This window comes from Sus scrofa, chromosome 16 (genome assembly GCF_000003025.6).
Source record: "Sus scrofa isolate TJ Tabasco breed Duroc chromosome 16, Sscrofa11.1, whole genome shotgun sequence".
In the NCBI taxonomy this organism is placed as follows: Eukaryota; Metazoa; Chordata; class Mammalia; order Artiodactyla; family Suidae; genus Sus; species Sus scrofa.
Window position 1 is genome coordinate 41,055,222 of NC_010458.4, and position 19,292 is coordinate 41,074,513.

Genomic DNA, 19,292 nt, shown 5'->3' on the forward strand with positions numbered 1-19,292 from the left:
TGAGGAGTTCCTCCTGTGGCACAGTAGGTCAAGGATCTGCCATGGCAGGTTGCACCCCCTGCTTTGCGCAGTGGGTTGAATATAAATATCCATTATTGCTGCAGCTATGGTGTAGGTTGCATCTGTGGTTCCAGTTTGATGCCTAGCCCCGGGAATTTTCATATTCCACAAATGCAGCCAAGAAAAAAAGGCATAGTGGAGCTCAAGAACAAGATATCACCATGGAGCAGAAATGGCTTCAGAAATACTAGTGGATGGGTGGGGCTGAGCAGACAAGCACAACAGAAGTTTGACTCCTAAAGGATGAAAAAAAAAAAGAATCAGAGTTAGATTCACTGTTTGAAGGCAAAGGTTTTTGTGGCTCTTCTTTAAAGACATTGATAAAAAAAATTCCTGTTGATTTGTCCCCACAGCTTGTTTATAGGAAGTTTTCCTGAAAGGGACACAGTCCAGTGTAATTAAGGTAGGAATGCAGAAGTGATACTTTGCCACTGTGCACTGGATAAATCCACTTATTTGTGGCTTTATCTGTTCTGATTGGTGATGTGTCTCACCTTCAGAAATCATTAAAGGGATATGTAGGACCAAGGTTTCCTATTAAAATAGAAAATAGTTTGAACTGAACAATAACAAAAATACTGAATGTGAAAATGTTTAAGATGCTGCTAAAGCTGTTCTTGAAGAGAAATGTGTAGCTCTAATTGCTTTTAAGGAAAAAAGAAAGGATAAAGATGAATGAGCTAAGCATCTACCTTAAGAATTTAAGAAAACGAATTAACACGATATGCCCAAAGTAAGTTGAAAGAAAGAAATAATAATGACTAGGAGCAGTAATTAAGTATTAATAACAAAGTAAAAGGGATCAACAAAACCAGGCATTGTTCTTGGAAAAGACAAATCTCTTGGGAGTTCCCACTGTGGCACAGCAAGAATGAATCTGACTAGGAACCATGAAGTTGCGGGTTCGATCCCTGGCCTTGCTCAGTGGGTTAAGGATCTGGCGTTGCTTTGAGCTGTGGTGTAGGTCACAGGCACAGCTCAGATCCTCGGTTGCTGTGGCTGTAGCGTAGGCCGCCAGTTGTAGCTCCAATTGGACCCCTAGCCTGGGAACCTCCATATGCTCCGAGTGTGGCCCTGAAAAGCAAAAAAAAAAAAAAAAAAAAATTTGACAAATCTCAAGTGAGATTTATCAAGGGCAAATAGTTGAAAATTAGGAATAAATAAGTGATTATCATTACAGATGCCATAGGCATTCAATACAATTATGAACCTTATGTCCAGAATTTGAAGACTTAATATAAATCACCTAGAAAAATGCAATTATCAAAAGTCAAGAATAGAAAACAACAATAATCCTATATTAAAGAAATTGAATCTTCTCACAAATAAAACCCTAAGCCAAGATGGCTTTAACCAGTGTCTACGAAACACTTAAGATTCAAATAATTCTAATTTTATGCTAACTATTCTAGAATAAGGTTGGTATGAGAAAGAGGAACTGCTGGCCAGTATTATTCTTAATCAGTGGTATAAAAATCTAAAACAATATTCAATGCAATTCTAATCAAAATCCTAACAGGTGGGGTTTTTTATTGTATATATTTTTTGGAACTTGATAAGCTGATTCTTAAATTTATAAAGACATACAAGAAAGGGTAAAAATATCCAAGAAACTCTTAAAGAACAATGAGGAGGAAAGATTTATAACTACCAGATAACATGACTTATTGCAAGGCTATAAAAGTAATTAAGACACTGTAGTTTTGGTTCAGAGATAAGAAAAATAGGCTTTTGTTTTGTTTTAATATTATGCCTGCAACCATGACATATAGAAGTTCCTGAATCCAAGCCATAGCTGTGACCTCCGCTGCAGCTGCAGCAACACCAGATCCTGTAATCTACTGTGCTGGGCCATGGATTGAACTTGCACCTCTTCAGCCACCCAAGCCACTGCATTTGGATTCTCACCTGCACCACAGTGGGGGCTCCTTATAGGCGGTTTTGCAGGTACATGGAAGGGTTTTTCAGGAAAAGATATTGGAACAGTTTCCTGTGGTGGAAATTGTGTTAGCATACACAAAGATCAAAATGACAGTGGATTACAGTCTTGAATATAAAAGGCTCTGTAAAACTTTGGAGGACAATATAGGAAAGTATCTTAATGACCTGAGTCTCTGGAAGAATGTTATGACATTTAAAAGCCATAATTAATATGTATATTTTAAAAAAGCCATAATTGAGATATATATATATTTGACTACATTAAAATTAAAAATGTAAAGTCATCAAAAGGTACTATAGAGAAAATGAAAAGATAAGCCACAACTTTGGAGAAAGTACTTGTTATACATATAACAGAAAATTGTTACAAAGAGTATATAATTTCTGTAGAGAAGTAGAAAAAAATAAAAATAAAAACACAAACATATGAAAGGCCCAAATGGCCAGTGAACTTGAAATAGGCATAACCTAAGTCAGAAAAATTAGATCCACGATACGATTATTTTAAATCTGACAAATATTAAGTGTTATTGGAGATGTGAAGTAATTGCTAGTGCGATTATAAATCTTCATAGGCACAGCCATTGTAGGAAACATCATAACACTACCTCAAAAAGTTATTTTATGTTCTTACTCTTTATTTCTTCTTTTATTGTATATCCCAGAAATACTTGTGTATTTGTATCAGTACACATGTACAAGAATGCCCACAGTACCATTGTTCCTAACAGAAAAAACATAAAAAGAAATATCCATCAACAGTAGAAAAAAATTTTAGCATATTCGTATGTAGTGAAAATAAGTGAATATAAATGAGTGAAAAGCAACATAAATGAATTTCAGAAGAATAGTGTTGCATAAAACAACAAAGTCTTAAAAATGTCTATTTATATACATTTAAAAATAGGTAAACTTTAGATTTTTGTGTATGTTACATTTATAACTGATAAAACTATAAAGAAACAGCACACAATATAAACCTCAAATATCAGGGTATTGGTTACTTCTGGTAGAGAGGAAAAAGAGGGAGAGGGAGGTTCACTTAAGGAGAGAGGCATAACGGGGTTTCAAAAGTATTGTTTTTTAACCTGGCTCATGGTGGATACACACTTGTTTGCTCTATTATTTTTTAAAATATGGATGTATATATGCTATAATTCACAATAAAGTTGATGGGAGAATCAGAGAACAATGAGTTAGGATAGGGTACAGGAATTTTTTTCAACAGAGAATTGGGATGGTATTTGGAGGGCCACATGGGAATATTGTCACAGATTCTGGGGAAAGATATTTCTAATCCTGATTTAATCTCTGAGCTGTAATTCTGTATCTGTAGTTATCTTACTAACAACAGTGCATGATTGCTATTAACAACTGAGACTTAGGGATTTCCTGTTGTTGCTCCAGGGGTTAAGTGTCCAGCTAGTATGAAGATGTGGGTTCCATCCTTGGCCTCGCTTAGTGGGTTAAAGGATCTAACGTTGCCACAAGCTGCATAGGTCACCGATGCAGCTCAGATCTGGCATCACTTTGGCTGTGGTATAGGCCAGCAGCTGAAGTTCTGATTCAACCCCTAGCCTGGGAACTTCTTAAACAGTCAAACAAACAAAAAACAAAAATCAGACTTAGTATAAATTATCTAGTAGCATCATTTTACCAGTCATCCTGGCTCAAAATTTTCCTATGATATCCATATTTATCACTAAATGATCATTTTTTTCCTTTGAAAAACCTCATGTGACTGTCCCTCTTTTTATTTTATTAACACCTTTGTTTAACAAGTGATTACCATTTGACTTTTGAAAAAATAAAACTGTAATTTTTTACAGTAATTAAAAATAAAGTATTTGATTATCTCAACTGAACCATATTATAAAACAAAAACTTTTTTTTATTGCACCCAAGGCATACAAAAGTTGGCCAGTCCTTAGCCACTAGGCCACCAGGGAACTCCAAACAAAAATCTTTAAAGGCATATGGGAAAGATTCGGTCTTAGAAAATTTTTTTGCAACATCTTTTGGTAAAAGTAATAATCCCCCCCCCCATGTTGCATAGATAACTTCAGATATTTCTAGTTATCTGATTCACTGGCAAAAAAGCAAACACTTAAGATTTTATTTGTTCATTCATTTCCAGTCTTTTTATTTCTTATTGCTGGAATTTCACTTTAATTTCTTGTTGGATGAGTAAACTGAACTATACTAGAGATAAGCCAGCATTTTCTCAGTCTTGCCCTACTAAGTCTCAAGAGCTTAGTCTTAACTGGTGAATCAGCTGCTTTTGACTCTGCCAACTTGTAGCTGAAGGCTTTCTGAGTGTTTACATTGGTAATGGAAGTTTTGAAGGTACCAGCTTTGAAAAGACTGCTGATATTATCTCCTTGATTTTCTTTATCTTCCTTGCTCATCAGTCTAGGCTGTTTTTGAAGATTAAAGTCCCTGTGAAATCATGATATATAATGCAGATTTTGTCCCACTGGTCTGCCTCTTTTCACACATCTAGTTATCAATACATTAAGCCACTTCTCCCACCTTAGGAATGTTGGAATATTGTGGTAGATGCTCAATAGTAGGATTGGTAGTATTGGTCCTGCCTTTTGGAACCTGCACATGCTTTTCCCTATTTTCATTATTGTGGTAGTTATTTTGGGAATTACATGGAGACCTCTAAACTCTTCAACAGCATTAACTACAGCCTGTCCCTCTCCTCCTGGAAAGTTATATTTTCTTATGGTGTAGGCTGGTGTTCAAATACATCTTCTTTGGGATCATTTCCTATTGGTGAATTCATATCAATGTACTATATTAAGCCACTTCACCTTTCCCAAAACCTTTGTAGCAATAATTTTCTTATCTCCGCTAGTGGGTATTATTACAGTTGTGAGGCTGCCCTTGGTGGGGGGGGTAGGAAAGATGTCTGCTGGGTCCTAGCCTCACTACTCATGTTACGGAGATAATAAATTAGGGGCTTGATACAAACAATGGTAGCAGCCTCTTAGACTGTGGTGGTGGACAGCAGGGCAACTCATGTCTCTTTGAGGTTCACTCTTCACCTGCATTACCAGTTGAACTCATATCCTGTGGCAGTCATAAAGACATGGCTTAGATTTCCCTTTGAAAAAAAGCTTCGGCTTCAAGAAGTATATTTAGCTGACGGCCTCAGCTGTTAATATCTTCAAGGCTCCTTAGCTTTTGAGCTGAGGCCTTGAATTTCCAGGGCAACATCCTGCCAGTGACTGAGCATGGTGTGAGTTCTGGTGGAGTATTTCTGTTTGGCCCAGCAAGACTCCTCTAATGGTCAGTCTTTTCTCTGGAGCTCCTTGATGGGTTGGCCAAGACTGTCAGATCTGCATCAAGGTCTGAGATTTTCTCTGCCTTATATCCCCTTTCCTTCGTAATCTGCATCATGGTCTGAAAATTTTCCACCACAGTCCTGTTTCCTCCTCCTTTTATCTTTTCACAGTAAGCCTCTTGTCCTCATAACTGTCTCAACCTCTGCTTCCCAGAGGACCCAACTGACATGTACTATTTGTACTAGTTATTTACCTAATAACTAGTACAAATCAAATTTCAGCGAGCATTATCTAATTTCCTTTTTTTAAGCCTCTCCCTTAAATTCTCCCAGTATTTTCCAGCTTATTGTTTCCCTCCATCCCCAACACTTGCCTCTCCTCTGATGTCCATTTACCTGAGTAAATGACACCACTGTTTACTCAGTTGCTTTTACATTTGTGTTTCACATTCGGTCTTTGACCCATTTAGAACTTTTTTTTGGGGGGGTGGAGTATTGAGTGTGATAGAAATTAGTCGAGAAAATGGAGAATTGCCATTGTCAGGGATGAATGGTATCAGAGTGGTATTGAGGGGGCAGATCATGTAGGGCTTTGTTAAAGGTCATTAAAAAGACTGATTTTTACTCTGTGCAAGATAGGGAGCCACTGGAAGTTTTAGAGTAAAGGAGTAATCTCATTTAGTTTTCACTAGGAACGTTTAGGCTTTTCTGTGGAGAATAGGCAATAGGTCAGATAGGGTAGAAGCAGAAAGTAGTTGGGAAATGCAATAATCCATGACCAAAGCATCAGTGGAATTGTTAAGACATGACATATTATCTGGGGATAAAACTCAGCGTCATCATTTTATTTTGTAAAAACCACTGGGAGTTTCTGGTGTACAATGAGGGTTGAAAATCTGTACTACACATTATAAATTGTTACAGAGCTATTTGGAATTTAAGCCACATGGGCTTTCTTCCTCATTAGCTTAATTTAGGAGTGTAGAGAAGCATAGTGATAAAAGCAAGTGCTTTTTACATCAGACTGAGGTTCACATCCATGCTAGTTGTTAGCTATGAAACCATGAACTTCAGTTTTTTCATTTTAACAAAGGAGGTAGAAGTTCCTGTTGTGGTGCAGCAGAAATGTATCCGACTAGTAACTATGAGGTTATGGGTTCCATCCCTGGCCTCGCTAAGTTGGTTAAGGATCTGGCATTGCCATGAGCCATGGTGTAGAAGACACGGCTTGGATCCTGCGTGGCCGTGGCTGTGGTGTAGGCTGGCAGTTGTAGATAGACCCCTAGCCCGGGAACCTCCATATGCTGTGGGTGCGGTCCTAAAAATCAAAAAAAAAAAGAAGAAGAAGAAGAAGGGAGGTGTCTACTCCATAGTTATTGCATAGCTATGTTTGTTATGTTAAATGAGCCAGTCTCTGACATGTATGTACTTAGAAAGTAATAGGTTAAAGAAACACCTGGCCTACAATATTGGTTAAAAAAAAAATTCCATTGATTACTCTTGGTGTTGATGAGGAATAGATGCATTTGTTTGGAATATAAATGGAAAGCGATTTTTCAGAGGTCTATCAAAATTTTAATTTCCTTGACCTGGTCTGCACAGACACCCAGTGCAACATCTTTTAATGGCAAACAGGAACAATTTAAATTATTCTTAGTGAAGGAATAAATTGTGATGCATTCCTTTTATGGAATGTTATGCAGTTATTAAAATTAATAGGTCAGTCTATAAAGCTGTCACGGAAAGATTGCCAGTATATATTTTAGTGATGTTAAAAAAAGCACCAATAGGAGTTCCGGTCGTGGCACAGTGGTTAATGAATCCCACTAGGAACCATGAGGTTGTGGGTTTGATCCCTGGCCTTGCTGAGTGGGTTAAGGATCAGGCGTTGCCGTGAGCTGTGGTGTAGGTTGCAGATGTGGCTCAGATCCTGCATTGCTGTGGCTGTGGTGTAGGCTGGTGGCTACAGCTCCGATTCGACCCCTAGCCTGGGAACCTCCATATGCTGTGGGAAGCAGCCCTAGAAAAGGCAAAAAGACAGGGGGAAAAAAAAAAGCACCAATATATCACTTGAGAGTACATACTTAAATCATTGGTATTTGAACTTTTAACAAAGACTTTGTTTCAAATTTTTATATAAGCCCATATAGAAAAGATATTAGTAATTCCATATATAAATAATACTTAAAATTATTAGTATTCATATTTTCTTTAATGATACTGTATACCTTGTTATTATAGTAACATTTTTTGTTTTATATACTCTATATCTGGGCTTTTTAAAGATAATTAAAGAACTGTGAATTATTCTAAGATAAATTATAGATGCCTCAAGGATGTCATTTAGGAAATATATAAGAAAATTCCATATGTTCAGCATCTTATTAGATAATGTTGAATAAGCAGATATATAACACAGTTTCTCTCTTTACTTGACTAATAATCATATCTGTGAGTAAGATGAAAACAGATGAAATTAGTTTTAAAAATATATATACAAATGTACAGAGTACTTATACTCGTGTGTATGCATCTGTTGATCTGTGTGATGACAAGTACGTGATAACAAATGTGTAATAATAGTTTGTAATAGTGTAAAAAAAAAAATACACCTATCAGTAGGTATTAGGAGTACCCTGGTGGTGCTTAGGTATTCAGCATTGTCACTGCTGTTGCTTGGGTTCTATCCCTGGACTGGGAACTTATGCATGCTGTGGGCATAGCCAAAAAGAAGGCATTAAATAACTTGTGATAAACATGGAATGTTATATAAAAATGTAAAATAATTATTTTAGATCTATAGTCACTAACAGATAAGATCCATAGTAAGAATACTTTCTAACAATTAGAACTCTTTTAACAGTATAAAATTTCAGATATTCCATGCCACTGTAACCATTTATCATGTGTTTTGAAAACTTTCAGTCTAATCCACTTTCTTGAGTTCTTGGTCTTGACAAGCTGCAAGATTTGATTCATGGTCCCATAGACAAAGTTCATTCCCTAATCCTGAGAATCTGTAGAAATCCCTTGTAAGGAAAATAATGTCATAGTCTTTTAAGTTTGTAAATTATAAATTTGTTTTTGACAATATTTAGGAATGCCATAATTCATGGCATTTTAAAAGTATATATTTTATTCCCCCTTAGGCCGAATACATCAAGCAATGGTAACATCTTTAAATGAAGATAATGAAAGTGTAACTGTTGAATGGATAGAAAATGGAGATACAAAAGGCAAAGAGGTATGATAACTGGGTTAAATTTTATTTCTAGTCTTACAATTAAAGATTTTTGAATATGAGACAAAACAGAAAACTATAGAATTTTAATATAATCCATGTATTCCTTGACATTCCTCAAGTGACTAAAAAATTTCACTCAAAGGTAGATTCTCCTGTATATCTTATGTGATTGGTCATGTAATCAAGACCACAAAGTGCTACCTTGTTAAACATTTATTCTTTCTATGTAAATTTATTTGAAAACAGAAAGGTGAGTTGGTCACATACACTCATATATAAAATATTGTGTGCATTTTTTTAAAAACAGATTGACCTGGAGAGTATCTTTTCACTTAACCCTGACCTTGTACCAGATGAAGAAATTGAGCCCAGTCCAGAGACACCCCCACCTCCAACATCCTCAGCTAAAGTAAACAAAATTGTAAAGGTTAGTGGTGCAAATTCAGAGCAGGGTGTGTGTGTGTGGTGTGTGCATGTATATGCATGTATATTCTAGTTTGAAATGGGGCTGAGAAGAGTGTAAGTATTAGCTTGCTTTTTAATTATTATTATTTTTTTCTTTTTACAGCCATACCTACAGCATATGGAGGTTCCCAGGCCAGGGGTCGAATTGGGGTGCACCTGGGACGTCCACCACAGTCACAGCAACACAGGATCTGAGTTGCATCTGCAGTCTGCACCATAGTGTGCGGCAATGCCAGATCCTTAATCCTGAGGATACTTAAACCCTGAGGCCAAGGATTGAACCTGAAACCTCACAGAGAGAACATCAGGTCCTTGACCTGCTGAACTGCAATGAGAACTACTAGTTAATAAACCTTATTGAGGAGTTCCCATTGTGGCTCAGCAGTAATGAACTGGGCTAGTATCCATGAGGATGAGTATTTGATCCCTGACCTTGCTCAGTGGATTAAGTATCCAGCATTGCTCCGAGCTTTGGAGTAGGTCGTAGACGTGGTTTGGATCCCATGCTACTGTGGCTGTGGTGCAGGCTGGCTGCTGCAGCTCCAACTGTACCCCTAGCCTGAGAACCTCCATGTGCAGAAGGTGCAGCCCTAAAAAGAAGGAAAAAATACTTATTAATTCTTTCTTGCCTTTACATGCATGTATACAAAGACAAACTTTCAAAGATTGAAAGTTGTCTAATTCAGAGTTACAACAGTCATTAGGTAAGATCCTATAAAATCCATGCCTGATTAGGATTTTTCCTAAGACTAATAATAGTTTCTTAGGAGATATGGTTCAAAACTGCTTGTTAGTATTTGCTGAGTGAACATATATGACTTCGATAAGGAAGAAGTGAGTTTATTATTCATAATAAATTCTCATTTCAGTATTCTGAAATAGTAATTCTGCTGTTTATGTTTATTAAAGGAAAATGGAAAATAACAGATTGTAGTTTAACTATTTCTCTGTTAACTTGTGACGGTAAATTTTAAAACCATGGTATATCCTCCCTAATAGTTTTATCTTAACAAAAATAAAAGACATGTTACTTTTATTATTTTAAAAGATAATTCCTATTCCTTTCTATAGAAATGTCTCAATGTTAAAACTTTGTATCAAAATACAACTTTTAAAATCAGGTAGTCCCTGAAAGTTGTTAAATCTGCAATTCGTTGCTTTGTGTTCAAAAATTCTTTTACATTGTTGGAGTTGTTGCTGTGGCACAGTGGGTTAATGATCTGGCTTATCTTTGTGGAGGTGCCATTTTGATCCCTGCCGTAGTGGGCATAGCAGGTTAAGGATCCAGCATTGCTGAAGCTGTGGGCTAGGTCTCAGTTCCAGCTCGGATTCAGTCTGTGGCTGGGGAACTCTGTATGCCATGGGGGAGGCTAAAAAAGAAAAAAAATTATTCTACATTGTTAGTTTTATCTCTACAAAGATTAAGATGATATGACTTTAGCACTAAAGGAACTTGCTATCTTGCAGGGAAGATGTAAATAAACATCCAAATATAATATAGAAACTCAGCAATATCAACAAAACATTCTGTTGTTCAAACCATGCATGTGAACCTAAGACAGAGTTTCTATTCCTATAATTTCATCCTGTTAAGAGTTACTGCTTAGAGGTCATTAGTTACCCCTTATAAATGTTCAGTTTTTCATATTTGGCTTCACAACCTTGAAGGACCATCATAGTTTATACTTCTTGGTGTATCATTAGCAACCTTTGCTGTGCATTAATATCATCTGGAAACTTTTTTAGAATACTTATTCCCAGGCCCACTCCCAGAGGTTGTTTTATTTTATCTGAAGGATGGCCCTAGCATCAATATCCTTTTAATAGTACCCGTGTGATTTGAAGTGTAGTTAGCATTGAGAGCCATTTGATATCTTTTTTTAGGTGAATGAAGTCTTAATAAATAAATAATAGGACCAAAAACTTCTGCCCTTAACTATTCAGTGTTGGAAATCTTTGAAAGTCTAATGAAACCTTTTAGTAGAACCGTCACTGTGCATTTTATAGTATTTTGATGTTTCACTTTTTTTTTGTTTGTTTGTTTTTTGGGTTTTTTTTTGTTTGTTTGTTTGTCTTTTTGCCATTTCTTGGGCCGCTCCCACGGCATATGGAGGTTCCCAGGCTAGGGGTCGAATCGGAGCTGTAGCCACCGGCCTACGCCAGAGCCACAGCAACGCGGGATTCAAGCCGCGTCTGCGACCTACACCACAGCTCACGGCAACGCTGGATCGTTAACCCACTGAGCAAGGGCAGGGACCGAACCCACAACCTCATGGTTCTTAGTCGGATTCGTTAACCACTGCGCCACGACAGGAACTCCCTGATGTTTCACTTTAAAGGGGGGCTGTAAATTGTCTAAAACTGGTATTTTATTAATTACCCCAGTATTCAAAGATGAAGTGTATTACATGATTTTGGCAGGATAGCATGATGGTTAAAAACACGTACTTTAGTGAAATTACCTAATCTCTCTTTACTTCGATTCCCTCATCTTTGAAACCAGAATAGCAATAATAATGACCTCAGAGTTCCCTGGTGGTTTAGTAGGTTAAGGAGCTGGTATTGTCATTGCTGTGACTTGGGTCTTGGGTTCAGTCCTTGGCCTGTGAACCTCTGCATGCCGTGGGTGCAACAACAAAAAAATTAAATAATATATGAAAGCAGCTAGTAGAATGGTAGGGACTTATTAAATACCATTTGAGATCATTAATTCTTCCTCTGCATCCTTTTGTTCCTTTCTGGTTTGATCAGAGGGTCTGCCATACCACTGGGCTAGTGAATCCTGTTACCAGTAACCGTTAAGCTGTTAAATAGAAATGTGAAAAAAAAATCATAATAATGACCTCATAGAGTTGTTATGAAGATTAAATTAATTAATACATATGGAATCTTTAGAGCAGTACCTGACTCTTGTTTGGGACATGTGGAAGTTCTTTGGGCCAGAGAGCAAATCCATACCATACAGTAATAATGCCAGATCCTTAATTCGTTGAGCCACCAGGGTACTCTTGTCCTTTATTCCTGAATGTTTTTGAGCAGTGGCAGGATACTCATAAAAGAAACTTGAATATTGATAACCATTAGGAGTAATTCATTAGAAGATAATTTTAGTTTTTCTCCATTTAGTTTTATATTGTTGTATGTCTGCTTTTGTTTAGTTAAATGAAATTACTGTGATAGACATGTATATGAGGAGTAGAGAAAAAGTAAAATGAACATTTTCTCTTTTATAGAATCGACGGACTGTGGCTTCTGTTAAGAATGATCCTCCTCCAAGAGATAATAGAGGTGAGTAAAAATTTACTTACTCATTTTTGCCTATGGCCCTTACCAGGTAAATCAAAAGTAAACATTACCTTTGATGTACCTGTTCATTTACACTTTATGTGGCTAATTTTAAGATTGGTATCTTCTTAATTTCCAAACACAGTGTCAGTGATATAAAAAAAAATGTTTTATAATTGTAGTGAATGTGAAACTTATGACACAGTTTTGATTCATCTTATTTACCCAATGATTTTTCAAATTTGAGGAGAGTATTATGAGAAAGAAAGGATTAGGGAGTTAGTTTTCACAAGTGTAAATTTAATTATCATGACATTTTCCAAGATTTTCTGGGTAACAGACTTGCAAAAAGGGTCATGGGTAACTTTGTAAAATCTGCTAAAGACAGGTTGAACATTAATTGCATGTCTCTTGTATTTTTCAGCTAGGTGATGGAAACCACAGTTAATTTCTTTTCTAATATTTAGCTGTTGAGAATGGTCCATTCTGTTAGTGATGCTTCCCTGTATGGATGGATGGTGAAGCGGGACAGGTGTAGGTATTAGTAGTGAGATTGGAGGTAGAGGGAAAGTCCTGCACTTACAGCACTATTCTTTGAGCCTTGTGAAAATTTATATTTCTTAGTAAAATGTGATATAGTTAATATTCCTTTTTTCACTTTTTTAACATCCACAGTAGGACATTGTCTATTGAGGGTTTATGTATCTAAGGAGCAAAGAGTGGGATTTAGAATACAAGGAGCATTGAGGGACTTTCAAGTTTTTAACTTTCTGTATTTCAGAATTCTGTAAGTTTTTCAAAATGAGAATGCATATAAAATCTGTATTTTGTACACTTATATTTTTTAAATGATTGAAAACCTCTTAGCATTTCAGTGTATTGAACAATTATTACATATTTTGTTTATATACACATGAGTAGAGAACCTGGTAGTTTGCTAATGCAGTTTTTAAGTATCAGTTCTTTTGAGATATCTCTTTTCCTTTTAATAAGGTTCACCTTTACTAATTTTCTGTTCTAAATTTTAAAATTTGTTTCATTTACAGTGGTTGGTTCTGCACGTGCACGGCCTAGTCAGCTTCCTGAACAGTCTTCCTCTGCACAACAGAATGGTAGTGTTTCAGATATATCTCCAGTTCAAGCTGCAAAAAAGGAATTTGGACCCCCTTGTATGTAAATCATGTATCAAGGATTCAGTCATTTTAGGCATACATGTATTCTCTCTTGGTCAAACTTATAAGTCCCCAAATAGTAATCAGTCTAATTACAGACTTGATTACAGATTTTAAATTGTGGGAAAAAAATTTTTTACTTGTTAGTTTAGTCTCTGTTGATTGGGTTTTTAAATGTATATTTTGGAGAAAAAATTATAAATAAAAAACTCTTGACAATGTTTCAGTTGCTTAGATTTTAAAATTCTGGCCAGATGATAATTTGAATAGATGGTATAGAAAAAAATTACTTTGCTTCTTGATCTCCCATTCAGAGATCTTTGATTCTAAACCAAGAGATGGCATGTATCAGTATGTTAGAGTCATTTTTCTTGACTCTTATTTGTATATTGTCCTTTTCCTACTTTTGTTAAAGCAGCTCATAAGTAAAATTCACATATTGTTATAGGCATGTTTTGTCACTGTGTACCTTTTTTTGGTGTATGTGGTAAAATGACAAAATTTTTGTATGTAAGTGCACAGTACTCTAAAAGGAAACTATACTTTTACAGCTCATCTTTTTCTTTCAGCACGTAGAAAATCTAATTGTGTGAAAGAAGTAGAGAAGTTACAAGAAAAACGAGAAAAAAGGAGACTACAACAGCAAGAACTTAGAGAAAAAAGAGCCCAGGTTTGTAAAAGAAACACTTTGTTTATGCACCAACCAAAGATTAGGCTGTTTCAGTGAAAGTGATTGGCTTATGAAAAATAATTGTGGCATTCATTTAAAGATTTCAATATGGTTCCTTAAATCGATATTGAAAAATAATATAAACTATTGGGGAAGTAACTTATCATGACATATTTTCACTACATATGCTTTTCAAGTTTTAGTGGGTATGTGTTAGTCCTAAAGCTTACTCCATTTTGAATATTAAGCCATTGTGTTACAGAACTCTGATGGAAGTATAACATCAAGAATAATAGGATTTGGGCTTTTTAGAAGATCTAAAAACACATACAGAAAAAATACCCAGTTAAAGTGTATGGTTATACTATAAATTTTTTAGTTGTTTTTGCATGGTTAATAAGTTCAACATACAATGAAAGGGTGGAAATTCATTGTTTTGACTTATATTAAATGTTGACTTATACTAGGTGTTGTGTTCCTCCTCTCACGTTCCCTTTAGATGGTAGAATTTTATTAGCAACGGAAAAATTGCATAGAAGACTGGTCTTTTTATCCTTCTACAGGTCTTCACATATTAGAAATTCTGCTCTTGTACAGGTGATCATCCATTGTGCTTGCATTGTATCTGCTATATTCTTAGAACTTGTTTCTTGTAATAAAACATCAGGATCGTTTCCTTATTTAGGAGTACGTATGTTCAGATGACCTTAATCATAAAGATGTCATGTTGTAAAACTGTGGAATCCATATAATATTCAACCAGAATAAATCAGCTTCTATCTGAAAGTGACCTGAGAATGATCAGTTGAGTTTTGAAATAGTGCACAAAACAGATAGATCTGCTGCTACTTAACAAAGATGCCACCTGGTGTTTCCTGTGGGTACTTTATAGTATTTTTTTTCATCTTTGTGATCTCTTCTTACTTTAATTCTGCTTCTCACTTGACATAGTTGGTATTATTTCCCAGAAGTTTAATTGAAAGTAAGTTATATTTACAATTTTGAAATTTTATTGTACTCAGCAAATCTACATATAGTATATGGAAAAAATCTGGATTAAAAAAATTTTTTAACTACTCAATGAATTTATTACATTTATAGTTGCACAATGATCATCACAATCCAATTTTATAGGATTTGATAATTTATTACTCGTGGCTTGGAGATGCCACAAACTTTTGCTATTTGTATCTTAATCTGAATTTTCTCACTTTTGGAGCAAAAAGTAAACTGATGCTAGTGTTCAGTAATTGAATTTTAAAAATTATCTTGGCTTTTGATGCTTTAAATTCTGTGTCCTATTGATTTAGGAATGTTTTATACCATGTCTTAGTTTTTTTGTTTTTGTGTGTGTTTTTTTTTTTTTTTTTTTTTTTTTTTTTTTTTTTTTTTTTGAGAGAGAGTCAGTAGACGCTGGGAATGAACATAAATGAATCCATAGTTCTACTTTGCTGGAACATTGAATTAGGAATTGAGAAGAATCTGACTAAATGAGGTTTCTCTAAGTATTTCAGCTTTTCTAGAGTTCTTTGTTAATATTTAGGATGAGCACTCTTTCTATTTTACTCAATTTTCTAAGATAATTAAGGTATATGTATAATAGATGAATATTTGAAATAGGTTGAGTGGCCTTGATAAGGAGTATTTGGTTTGGAGTTAACAGAATGCATATAGACTAGCAGAATTGTGTTTCTAATATGAGAGTGATTCCTGGGTGTATTATTAATCTTAAATTCTGGAACTATCACATCTCCAGCTTGAATTTGGACTTGGCTGTTACAAATGACACAATTTATTAGCTTGAGTTTAATTTTCAAACCATACAATATAAATGCAACAAATACTACATTATTGTAATTACAATAGATGATGTGTTCTCTTTTTCTTCTTACAGGATGTTGATGCTACAAACCCAAATTATGAAATTATGTGTATGATCAGAGACTTCAGAGGAAGTTTGGATTATAGACCATTAACAACAGCAGATCCTGTAAGATTTTTTGCAAACAATTACCTGGAACTTTTTATGCTATGAATAAAAAGATGTTTAAAACCCTCTAAATTAATATTGTCTTTAGCTCTGTATTTTTTCTTCTCCTTATTAGTGCTCCTCCATATTTTAAGAAAATCGAGAAATCCATCCACATTCACCCTTGTTTCCAATGATTTAAAATGTTAGACATGCTTCTAACTTTAATTCTGCTTCCATTTCAAAGCAAAGCCTCCATGTGCTTGGTAGGGCGGAGCCACAGTCAAGGAGTGATGTTAGAAGTGTTGAAAGACCCAGTTTCCTTTCTGACCATCATTTATACTTTTATCTCAATTCCAGACTTATTTCCTCTTTGACTTGGGCTGATGATCCTACCATCAATCCAAGTTACTACTAATTAATTTATTATTTTTAAATAAATGCTATTCTGGCTTTTAACAATAAGTGATGATTGTTGAGGACTGCTGTAGACCAGAAATCTAGTGCTTGAAAAATGTTAGGTTGTCTTATCATGCAACCCCTTTCCTACTGAACAATGAGAACTTATTGTACAGGTAATATTTTTGTGAGTAATTCATACTTAGGAAAAATAATCTGTCTGACCTAGCATATACGGAATGTATGGAGTATACCAAACACACTTGTGTTAGGCAGACATTATGTCTGATTTAATAGAATAGTTCATGAAATTTGCATCTCATGTACTTTAGTCCTTGCTACTCCTCCATTTATTTAACCTACATCTGAGCTCATTCTTTACCACAGTGAGCGGCAAAATCTATTTGAAAAGGGCCAGATATTTTAGGCTTTGTGAACCAAATGGTCTTTGTTAGAACTACTGATTTTGACCTCTGTAGTATGAAAAGCAGCCATAGGAGTTCCCGTCGTGGCGCAGTGGTTAACAAATCCGACTAGGAACCAGGAGGTTGCCGGTTCGGTCCCTGCCCTTGCTCAGTGGGTTAACAATCCGGCGTTGCCATGAGCTGTGGTGTAGGTTGCAGACGCGGCTCGGATCCTGCGTTGCTGTGGCTCTGGCATAGGCCGGTGGCTACAGCTCCGATTGGACCCCTAGCCTGGGAACCTCCATATGCCGCGGGAGCGGCCCAAGAAATAGCAAAAAAAAGGTCTACAAACAATAAAGGCTGGAGAGGGTGTGGAGAAAGGGAAAACTCTTTAAAAAAAAAGGAAAAGAAAAAGCAGCCATAGACATATATATAAGTGAATGGTTATGGCTATTTCAGTAAAACTTTACAAAAGTAGGTAATGAGTTGGAGTAGGCTTTCAAGCTGTATTTTGCCAATTCCTGCTTTATATTAAATATCATTAGAAGGCAAATATTAGAACATGAGTTTTGTGAAAAAATATTTATGTCTAAGAATTGGCGCATTGTAAAATTGTTCAAATTATTTTGGTTAATAATCTGAGAATCATGTTTCTTGTCTATAGCCAGTTATCTTTGCCAACAACTTTCTCTATAATCAGCCTTTGTTTTTTGAGCTTACTTATCCTAAATTTCTAAAACTTCAAGAAGAAATACTGCATAGTTGACTTTTCAGTGTTTTATATACCACTGCTAATTACTGGAAAAAATATTTTATTTTTAGATTGATGAACATAGGATATGTGTTTGTGTAAGGAAACGACCACTCAATAAAAAAGGTATGCTTATTGAGCTGTCATAAAGTGTTGGTTTTGTCCTGTGTGCAGTAATATATTTTGAGAATGTCAGAAATCAGATTAGTTTGGAAGAGTTAAATGTAAATTATCGAGTTTGTACATAACCATTATGCAGATCTCTTTGGTTAGGTTTGTTGATTTGTTACTGCTCTCTGAATCTTTGCCATTCCTGGCTTCACAGAAATCTTGATTTTTTTTTTTACTTTGTTATTGAAATATTCTGTCTTATTGAATGGCATGTTTATGGGATATTTCTATTTTCAAGACTACTTTTATCTAAATTCTTCCTACTTTAAATAATTTTTGTGCATTAATTCAAATGCTGTGAAAATTACTGGGCATTGATTTTCATTTTATTCTTTTAGAAACTCAAATGAAAGATCTTGATGTAATCACAATCCCTAGTAAAGATGTTGTGATGGTACATGAACCAAAACAAAAAGTAGATTTAACAAGGTACCTAGAAAACCAAACATTTCGTTTTGATTATGCCTTTGATGACTCAGCTCCTAATGAAATGGTTTACAGGTGAGTAAATTTGTTTTAAATCAGAATTTTATTTTTATACTGTGTGTTCATCACCACCCTGACCTTGATCTTGGCATGTCTCTCCAGAGGTGTAATATCCTTTTTTATCTTTCTGAGTTTAAACAAAAAAGAATATGTAATAAACACTGCAATGGCTGTTAAGACTTGTTCTCTTTAATGCTCCCCATATCAGTTTTCATTACTGATTAACTTATAAACTATCTAACATACTGTATGTATGGATAAGAAATTTCTAGAAAATGTTGACATTTTCTGTACCTTTATAAATGAAATATGGTTTTTTACTTTTTAGTCTCTGTAGTAGTGAGATTTGAAATACCTGTAATACATTGGTCACCTCTTTGTCTAAATATTTAGCATGTATCATAACTTAAGCAGGAAGAGTTCTGTAAACCTACCTCCATTTGCCTAATTTTATCATCTATAAGCTTTGAAATAGTTTTAGTACATGAAATTCTTGTATGTTTACATATTCAACTTATAAACAACTTAAACTTAGATGTATTGTGTCCCAAATTGTTGCCTAAATTTAGATTTTCATACATGGTTTGTACACGTTTAGTTCTCAGCATTTAACAGGTCAGTTTTAGCAGCATTGTTGTAATAGTCTGTATAGAATTGTCTTGGCAATTACTTGAATGCTATGTTCGTTACTCTTTTATTTTATAAATATGACTGGAAAACTAAATCGAAAGTTAACAAGAGTCTTAAGAATTAAAGAGGTTATAAATGAGATGCTGTTAAGACTAATCCATTGCCCTTAAGCCAGTGAATTGGGAGTTCAGCTGTAAAGAGGACAAAATTAAAGAATATGTGAATCTATATAGAAATATTGTGAAGATTTTTGTTTTAAAAGGGAATTACAATTATAAATTGTGTATTTTTACCTTTCTCAAAACAGTCCAAGAAATCCTTTCTGTGTATTTACTAGATTTAGTAAATATGTT

At 35.1% G+C, this 19,292-nt stretch overlaps 1 protein-coding gene across 5 annotated transcripts in view; it reads left to right on the top strand.

Moving 5' to 3' along the window:
* KIF2A (kinesin family member 2A) overlaps positions 1-19,292 on the top strand; it is an 84,443-nt gene that overhangs the window by 38,542 nt on the left and 26,609 nt on the right. For 3 of the 5 annotated variants that reach the window (XM_021076562.1, NM_001244211.1, XM_021076564.1), the window contains 8 exon segments: positions 8,443-8,537; positions 8,845-8,964; positions 12,236-12,290; positions 13,334-13,399; positions 14,029-14,129; positions 16,024-16,119; positions 17,724-17,778; positions 18,162-18,324. In XM_021076562.1, the coding sequence (XP_020932221.1) occupies positions 8,443-8,537; positions 8,845-8,964; positions 12,236-12,290; positions 13,334-13,399; positions 14,029-14,129; positions 16,024-16,119; positions 17,724-17,778; positions 18,162-18,324 (751 nt within the window). 5 annotated transcript variants of the gene reach the window in all.